The 9,673-nt window shown below is 41.5% G+C and overlaps 1 protein-coding gene across 1 annotated transcript in view; it reads left to right on the top strand.

The window, feature by feature from the left end:
* Positions 1 to 9,673, top strand: part of VIT (vitrin) — a 90,375-nt gene that overhangs the window by 12,836 nt on the left and 67,866 nt on the right. Inside the window, exon 2 of the mRNA XM_008575442.1 lies at positions 1,883 to 1,948. Coding sequence (XP_008573664.1) covers positions 1,883 to 1,948 — 66 coding nt within the window. The remainder of the gene's footprint in view (positions 1 to 1,882; positions 1,949 to 9,673) is intronic.

Here is a 9,673-nt window from a genome sequence, read left to right as displayed (position 1 = left end):
ATGAATTGGGGGGGGGCGGGGGGCACAAACATACAATCTGTAGCAGCTAATCAAAAAATACCTTAAAAGTTTTCTTAAACACCTGGTGGCATTGCCACTCTTTCCTTCAAAAATAGTTGTCAATTCAAGAATTCCTAAGTCCACGTATACCTAAATTGAGCCTCTGTGTTCTTTCTACTAAAAACATATAAACTAGAAGATGAATACCTATTTTGCTTGCCCTCATGTTGACCTTCAGAATCCCAACTTCATCCAGAAAATGGGTTTCTCAGAAAAGTGGCTAAAATGAAGGGAAGTTAAAGCAGTACCACCTTCAGGTGGGTGAGTTAGAAGAATACCTGGAAAGGAAGGAAGAAGAGAGAATTCACCTGCATTTTGAAAGGAAAAACACTGTCTACAGGTAGAATAACTGTAGGTATACAGAAGTGAGCGTTTTTATACATTGCTAATTTAAACATGCTATGAGAAATTTTCACAATATGTATCAAACTTTTCAGTGGGCATTTATTTCAGACAAAAAGTTCTATTTGGAAATCTATTTTGAGGAAATAATAATGGATCCGTGCAAAGATGAAACTATTAAATTGAGGATTGGCTAAATTATGATACATCTATATAACACGATACTTTGCAGGCAATTAAAATTATTGTAGGAAGAATATTTAAATGACAAGGAAACAATGTTGATATATATCCTTAAGTAGAAATATGTTATAAAATGTTGTGAACAGTATGAACATGATCATACATTTGTTTAAGAATACTCATATGAATACCTACATACATACAAAGACTAAAAAATATTATACTTTTGTGTTCATCTATATTTTCTGTACTGTTTTTTGTTTTTTACAGTTTTCCACAAGGAACACGTATTATTTTTTTAATGAGAAGAAAAACGGTCTTCATTATTTTTAAAAAGCACACAAGGTTCAATTTCATCTTATGTGCTTGAAAAGGAACTGGTAACGTGACTTTAAGTTAAAAAGGATAAAGATTTCCCCCTACTTCCCCTACTGTCATACTTCCTGATGGATAGCAGTGTTCAAATGCTGTCTGAGGTTCTCTCTTGCTTCTGAGGAGGAAGTTCAACTACCTGGTATGTGCTTGAAAAGGAACTGGTAACGTGACTTTAAGTTAAAAAGGATAAAGATTTCCCCCTTCTTCCCCTACTGTCATACTTCCTGATGGACAGCAGTATTCAAATGCTGTCTGAGGTTCTCTCTTGCTTCTGAGGAGGAAGTTCAACTACCTGGGATTGGCCTCAATGGGCCACAGGAGACACTCGGGTCACTCCTCAGAACTCATGATGAGTGTGTCCCTCTTCTCCCAAATTTCTTTCTCTTTGCCTTCCTTTCCCAGAGAGCCTCTCTTCTAAGGATTTTTACATGTCGCCTCCATTCAGCCTTCCCTCGGGCACATTCACATGCATGCACACACGTGCGCACACACGCACATGCAGTTCTCTGGCTGGTTGGGAACTGGCCATTTGGAAGCCTCCTGTGGAACAGAGGAAAGAGCACAAGAAGAGTTGGGGCACTCCTTATACCTCTATAAAAATTTATTCCTGAGACCAGACAAATGAGTGCACTTCTCCAGACCCACATTCCCTCCTCTAGAGAGCAGAGACTGTAGGATTGATGTGGTGAAATTTAAAGACAGCAAAACAAGTGACAAGTATCCAGGCAGTGTTTCTGAAAGGACCTTTCAGCAGGAGCTAAGGAAAGTATACAAATTACACATCTTATTTTCCCAATCTTAATATAAAGGAAAATTAATGAGGATACTTTATGTAGGATCAAAGTAAATATAGAGGTCAAAAGAGAGAAAGGATTTAAGTGAAATAATATTGATAAGATTTTTTGGTATTTTCTTCTTGTAGTTTTGCTGGTGACAGGAATACATTCTAATAAAGAAATGACAAAGAAGATTAAAAGGCCCAAGTTCGGTAAGTAAAAATCACATTGCTTCGCTGGCATAAGGCTTGTGTCTCTATTGTGGAGGTTGTTACACTTGTTTTAGATAATGTGAAAGGTGGTGTTTTGTTTTGTTTTGTTGTCTCTATCTCCATTACTTCACACTCAGACTAATCAGTAATGAGTCTTATTCATCACCTACCTCATTCCAAAAAGCACTTGAGGTAGCAGTCCTGATTTTAGGGTAAAAAGGTATGTGGCTCCACTGAAATAGAAAAATTTAAAGACCAGGCAACACTATGTCTCTATGGCTAAACTGGAATGGGTGTCCCCCTGCCACTGAAATGGTGTTTCAATTCCACATAATATCAGAAAATTCAGACTGGCTAATGCAAAGGTCCAGCAAACCCGACCACCTTCCAGTATGTCCTGGGATCAGAATGTAAGTCTCACAGAAAAGCCCATGGATTTCAAACGCAATCAGTGGAAAGAGGAAAAAAATGTTCACTTTTGGGTGGATTCAGTTAAGATTAGATGAAGGAAAATCCAAAATAATAGTCTCTTTGTTAAGACTGAAGTTTCTTTCTCTCTCCTATAAACATAGTCAGCCTGAGCTTTTATGGGACCCAGACTTCTGTCTTGTAGTCCCACCATTCTCGACATGGCTCCCAACTCATTGTCCAACGTGGCTACCGCAGCTCCATCCATCACGTCCACATTCCAGTCAGTAGGAAGGGATGAAGAAGGGCACATACTCACTCCCTTTCCAGATACATCCAGAAAGTTGAATATGCCACTTCTACTTAAATGCCATTGGCCAGCAGTAAGGGAGAGTGGGAAATGTCTTGACTTCAAACACCCACGTGCCTCACTAAAAGTAGGGGATTCTATTACTAGGAAAGGAGGGAAGAATGGATATTGGGAAATAACTAGCAGGAAGGACACAGATGGAAAATCTCACACTCAAATATTGTGAGCACACTAGGCTATCTGGATCCAAATGTGTAGGCTTGACGGAGGCTTGAGTTAAGGTGTGTTTATAAAGGACCATAAAAGAAGGGCTTCAGATACAGTCAATGTTCTGTGCTCTACACTACTGAAACTTTCTTTATAGTATTAAATTTAAATGCCTTCAAATCAGCAACATTAATAATTTGAAATAAAAGAAAAAGACTTGCTTCACGCAACCATGCTTTTTTCTTCTGTTCCTCTAAACTCTCCATGCGGGATTTCCTGGTGAAATGTGACCAAAAGAGCAGCCATCCACAGCCTCCTAGACTGAAATACCGAAAAGGAATCAGTTGTTTATTTATTCCTGTCAGGACCAAGAGCCAAGAGGACCCACCCTGGGGCAGATGTGTGTTCAAAACAATGATTGGGTTAATATAGAGACAAATGCATGCCCAACTATGAATTCCTTTGGGTTGTTTCCTGTGTCTTCATTAACTCATACAAAAATCATGAAAGTTTCCATGATTACCATGACAACAGTTTTCAGTCACTATGAAAGTCTGTGCAAAATGACCCAAGGGCAAGCCTCTTTGAGAGATCTCAGATGGATTGAATTTCTGATATGCTAAATTCCAGCCTTATTCTCAAGTTCTCCCTAGAGATGCAGCACATTTCAATAAATAAATGCATGAGGTCTTTTCTCTAATTAGAAACTCTGGCACAGTCATTAAATAAGGAAAAAAAGATACAATGAAGGTAACTGGATATTCCCAAACCATGGAAATATCTGATTCTTGACCTCAGGAGTATTTCCAAATCATAGTCTATAGCTTGAGGCCAAAGTAATTTTTATTTTTTCTATTCAACATTGTCAGTCTGCTGCTGGGTAGTTGGCTATGGCAAGGAGTCTTCATTCATTTAACAAATATTTATTGGGTGCCAGCCAAGTTCCAGACATGATGTTAGCCACCCAAATACAACAATGATCAAGATTCAGTCTTTGCCCTCACAGAGTTCACAATCAAGAGAGAAAGAAAGACAGGTCAACAGGCAATCATAATGTGGGAGCTAAAGATACTCTAAGAGTATGAAGAAGCTGTGTGTCTGGGAGGACTTCCTGGAGGAAATGACACACCTACACTGATATCTGAAGGCCAAGTAGGGATTGGCCAGGCAAAGATGAGGAGAAAAAGTGTTACAGGCAAAGAGAACACATCATGTCCAACACCTGAAGAGTAGAAAGAGCTAAAAAGTAGTTCAATATTGCTGAAATATAGAGAAGGAGGTGAATGTGTTGTAAAAGATGAAAAGTAAGCAGGAAAGTAGTTCAATATTGCTGAAATATAGAGAAGGAGGTGAATGTGTTGTAAAAGATGAAAAGTAAGCAGGCACCAGATTGTGAAGGGCTTTACTACTGTGCGCAGGAATCTGGACTTCAGGAAGGCAAGGGGGAGTATCTCAGTGTGGGTTATTTTGGTTGCAATTAGCAGAAAGCCAAGGCCAATTTGCTTAAGCAAAAAAAGGGGATTTGGGCAGGACACAGGGTAGCTCACAGAACCCAAGGCAGAAACCAGCACTTCTCTCTATCTCTCTCTGTATCTCTCTGTCTCTGTCTCTGTCTCTCTCTCTCTCTCTGTCTCTCTCTCTCTCCCCGTCCCCCCCCCCTCTCTCTCTCCAGACCATGTCTTTCAGTCCTGGTCCCAAATTCCTGGGAGACAGAATCTAATTGCATCAACACAGGTTGGTACGTATCTATCCCTATGAGAGAAGTATGGTCCTCAGAGCAGGGTAGAATGGTTAGAGGTGTGTTAGGAAAATAAAACAATCCTAAGAACAACAACAACAACAAAACAATTCCTTTGTATCAACATATGAAGAAAGAAGACAGAGAACACAATTTGGTAGTGAGTAAGCGTTGCAGATTTACATGCATGTATAGGTAGCATGAAAGTGTCTACAAGTCAGGACAGAATTTTGCAGAAATCTATAAAGTAGAAGACAGAACAATTACAACTTTTCTTGTCTCCTGGAGAGAGAAATGGATGCACCTCGTGATCATCTTCTGCATAATTGGAGACCCCTGAGCTCATTCTGGTGTTAAGTGTTTACAGATCCAAGGCTGAGAAGGCTGGAAACGTTGCATTGTGAAATCAAAAGGTCAGCCTTCCATCAGACCATGTCTTCCAGGAGACACTGTGGGAGGAGAGGGTGGGGAGGCAGTGGCCTCCCTCCAACAAAGAAAGCTTGACCATCTTACCCTTACAGTTGATATCTCACAACATGTCTTACAGAGAGCCACTGAAAGGTCTTAAACAGGAAGTGAAATTATAAAATCAGGGCTTCAGCCAAATCATTTTGGCTTCAGCATGAGAGCAGACTAGGGCAGTGACTCCCCAAGTGCCAGACTAGTAGTCTTGGCTTCACCCAGGAATTTCTGTCCCACCCACCCCACATTTCCTGAGTCAGAAACTATAGAGGTGGGGTCCAGAAATCTGTGTTTTAACAAGCTCTCCAGGTGAATCTGATGCCTTGTAAAATTTAAGAACCAGTGGACTAGAGAGAGAACCAAAATCAGGGATGCTTACAGATATGAGTGTGAAACCATTTAGGTAGGTCCTATTTAGTGCTCTCTAACCTCTCTACAGCCCTCAAACTTCACCAGTATTTTCAGGACTTCACAACCCAAAGGACTAAAGGTAAAACAACAAGAGGAGGTAATTTGATAGTGTTGGCTAGTGGACAATTTCCTGATCCCTACTACACACGTGTCACTGTCCTAGACTTTTGAGGATCTAATGCCCATGGCATGGTGCCACTAGGTGGCAGAGATGGATTTGAAACTCAGGTCTGGGTGAGGTTCAACCCCAGAGGTTTTCCCAGTGGCCTCCTTCCAAGCCAGCTGGACTAAGAAATGAAGTGTCTTTGCCTGGGGGCAGATGAGGGTGTTGAATGATCAAGGGCCACCCAAATAAGAAGAGATGTGGAGAAAATAGAAAAAGGAGAAGAGCGTGAATGTCTTCCTTTGGCTTGGCTTGAGAACGTCTATCATAGCAATACATCTGTTCTGCCTACTCTTGAAGTTACCACTGCTTTAGGTAATTATCTCTCTCTCTCCTCCCTACTCTCCCTTCTTTTTCACTTCTTTTTCTTCTCATCCCCCCTTTTCTTCTTTCCATTGTTTTGGTCTCTCCTGGCCCCCAGTGGCCTTCATGGATATTGCTTAGCTCTGGTGGGGACCCTTTGGACCAAGAAGGTAGTATTTAAGAGCATGTTGAAAATAATCTGGAATTGGGATTTTACAAAAGGGAAAAGCAAAGAAGAAAAAAGCAATTGGACAGATTCTCACAGCTCTCCTCCCCAAGCATCCACATGACTGTTCATTTCAAGCTAGTATTTTGCTTTCCTACGCACAGTTGCGTTGAGTTCAATTTTATTCCACCACACTAGGCTTATCACATTACTTCATTTTCTAAATCAAATTAAGTCTGACTCCAAACTGCAAACTGCAGGGCCAGGAGGTGGGTGGGGGGGAGTGGAATTCAAATTCTATAGTTACAGGGGCTTCTTCCCTCCCTGTTCCAGCCCCTAGAATGCTTGTGCAGTCTAGAAGATTCAGGGAGGTCTCCTGAGCAGCTCAGTATTTATCTCTGGAAGGTGGACAGCTCCACTGTTTCCTGGAAGATGGGATCCTGGCAGAGGTGGGGAAGCCCCATACCTAAGGCTCCACCCTGGGGTGTATCACACTGGGTGCTGCTCTGAGGTGGTGCTCCTCCAGGACAGCTGCTAGGGAAAGGGACATTTTCCTTACTGAGACCTACCTGCCCACTCCCTGCTTCCTAGTCTTGGAGAGCCTAATTTTCAAAGCCTGGAGGGAGTGTTGTCTTTGGGCAATTGTGCTTTCTCTACTGCAACCTTGAGCTCCAGAGGCAGGAGAACACAAATGCCTGGCCACCTCCTTAGAATAATAAAAGGGAAAACATAAAATGAGAATAAACATAAGTTAATGACTTAATAAATCAACCTGCTGTATAGTCCAAGGTAAAGTTTACCTTACTGTACTAATGAGAGTTTTATCACTTTGTTTTCAGAGGTGACTTTTTCAAGGCTCTCATTTTCCTGATACGAGTATGTTTTGGAACCACAGATGTAACCTTACCCAGAGGCACCTTAGTGGTAGGTTTAGTCAGCACAAATCTACTTGAGCAGTTTCTAACAAATTACCAAAATGTGGCTGCATTTTTCTTGATTGATTAAGGCTACAAATAATGATTGAAGGGTTTAGGTGTGTTCATAACATTTTTCTCTTAAGGTGGTCATGACACCTTACGAATTTTAATGATCAACTTCATTTATGTGTAGGTTACACAACAAAGGCCTGCCATTTAACTCATGAGCCTTTCAGCCCACAGTGTGATAAACACGTCATATGTTTCCACATAAATTATGTCCACTAAAGACTCTAGAACAATTCCTGCCTGGCAGAGTGTCTGTGCTACAGGGAGAATGGATTTTAAGTGGTAAAATCTCATCAGTAGTTTTTCCACACATAAAGATGCCCCAGAAGTACCCTGGAAGCAATGGCCCTAGTCCTAAATGGCATCAGGTGAGCTAGCATGACACTGGTGAGAGCCATGATAATCAACTCCACACAACACGTTACTGTCAGCCCCATCCTGCAAAGTCTCTGACTTCGGTAAACATCCAGTCTCGCATAAGACAAAATAAAAGTATGTGGAGGAAAGCCTTCCTGGACCCAACCTCTGTCCCCAACACACACACACACACGCACACACACACAACCAGGTTAGGTATCTCCTGTGTGCCCTGCACCTCCTCTGTCAAGTACTACTCACACATTATTCTAAGAGCTTTTTTATACAGTCTGTCTTCCCAGCAAGACCAAAAGCACAATGAAGTTCATTAGGTAATTGCTGGATGGATGGACAGACAAATGAACGACAACCACCCTCACTATACAATAAAACAAAATGTGGTAAATGCTACATAGCATTACAAACAAGGAGTCTACAATAGGATTCATACTGGTTTCATGAACAAACATTCAAGGCAAGACATGAAAAATAAGTAGAATTTTACAGGCAGAGGTAGGTGGGAGGACTTTTTAGGTAGACTAAGCCCAGATATCACAGGGAGCAAGTGGAGGGGACGTCAGGAGCCAGTGAGTGGCCTGGTTGGGTTTAAGTGCTGGGGAGTCATGGGGGATGCAGCTGGAAGGTGGATGAGGACCCACCGGGGCAATGCCAACCTGAGAAGGTTGTGGGTTTTTTGTCATTCATTGGAGGGTGGGGATTCCTGAGAGTTTTCTGAGCAGGAAATTTACATGACAAGGACGACAAACAGTAAGATAAACAACAGATCGTCTCCACAGGCAGTGAGGCTACATTCTGGAATATTTCCATTATATCGGAGTCTGTTGAAACAGACTTAACTTGGGTTGAGATGCACCACCTTTAATTCACATTATTCTCTCCAGTAAGTAACCTTAATACCTTGTAAGGCCTGGAAAGATGTTTACAATCAACCTTGAAAGGGTGGATGATTCCAGGACAGACTCCCTTAGGCACAAAGAGAACATTGCTCTGGAACTTGGTTAACTTGTGCATTAGACATTGATGAAGAGAAATACAGCTCTGTGGCTGTGGGATTTGGTACAACATACACACGGCTTCTTAGATAGATTCACGTGTAGCAACTTGTAAGTAATCCCCAGTGTTTTCTTGCTTCTTAGGTACCCGGCGCCGACACCAGTGTGTTCTCCACACAGATTGGTGTGTATGCTTTTTCTTAGACCATGAAGAAGAGAGAAAATTAACTTTCTAGCTTTCTTTCTGATGTATGAGAAAGAAGGCAGACTCTCTGTGTTGCAGATTTTTAGTTGAGTAAACTCTACAATGGCAATTAGTTCTCAGAAGTAACAGGAAAACAATGCAAGAAAAATTACACTAGAAGAGTTGCCTTGCAGGTATTTGGAGTAAATGCACAGATGCGTGCATGTGCATGCACACACACACACACACACACACACACACACTCATACACACAACCAATTTGCCAGACATATCCTGCATCCACCCACTAGTGGTTGTCATGATCTTCAAGTTCAGAAAAGCCCTGTAAGATTAGAATAGAGAAGCAGCAGTTTAACTCCTTCTCTTCAGTTATGGAAGAGGCAACCAGGTGGAGCTGGCAACACTTCAGGTTTATAGCCAGAGGGCTCGGTCTCAAGTCCTGGCTCTGCCACTTACTTGGTACCTGAGCTTGAGCGGGTCAACTTGCCTCTCTAGAAAATGTGGACAATATACCTTTCGGGGTTTTGTAAGGATCAAGTGAAATAATGTGTATTAGGGTCCTTTGCAAACTAAAGTAGGTCATTTTTAGAGACACTAACATCTTCGGTTGCCCAAAAGCTGCTTCACCACATGTAAATTGCCTTCTGTCATTCAAACCCTCTCATCACTGTCCTTCCATGGAGTACAGTTAATGGCATTTTCTCAAGCATGGTAGAAACAGTGATTAGGAGGACCAATCTTTACAGACTTTTTGAAGCGCCTAAAACTTTTGCTTGGAGTTATCTGTTGAGACAAGTACCTTTTATTAAATTTATCTTTATGAAATTATCTTCATTGCATGTCCTATATTCCCCCCAACTGTTGCTTATATAGATTCTTCCTGAGAAATCTTTTCTGACCAAGGGAAATAGTTCCTTAACCCCTAATGCTGCACATTTTCTTGGCAAAGCCTTGGCTCAGGTACGACTGTGGTATGGCACTGGAATCAGACATATC

The sequence above is a fragment of the Galeopterus variegatus genome, unplaced genomic scaffold (genome assembly GCF_000696425.1).
Source record: "Galeopterus variegatus unplaced genomic scaffold, G_variegatus-3.0.2 Scaffold1188, whole genome shotgun sequence".
Classification (NCBI taxonomy): Eukaryota; Metazoa; Chordata; class Mammalia; order Dermoptera; family Cynocephalidae; genus Galeopterus; species Galeopterus variegatus.
This window is presented reverse-complemented; position numbering and strand designations above follow the sequence as displayed.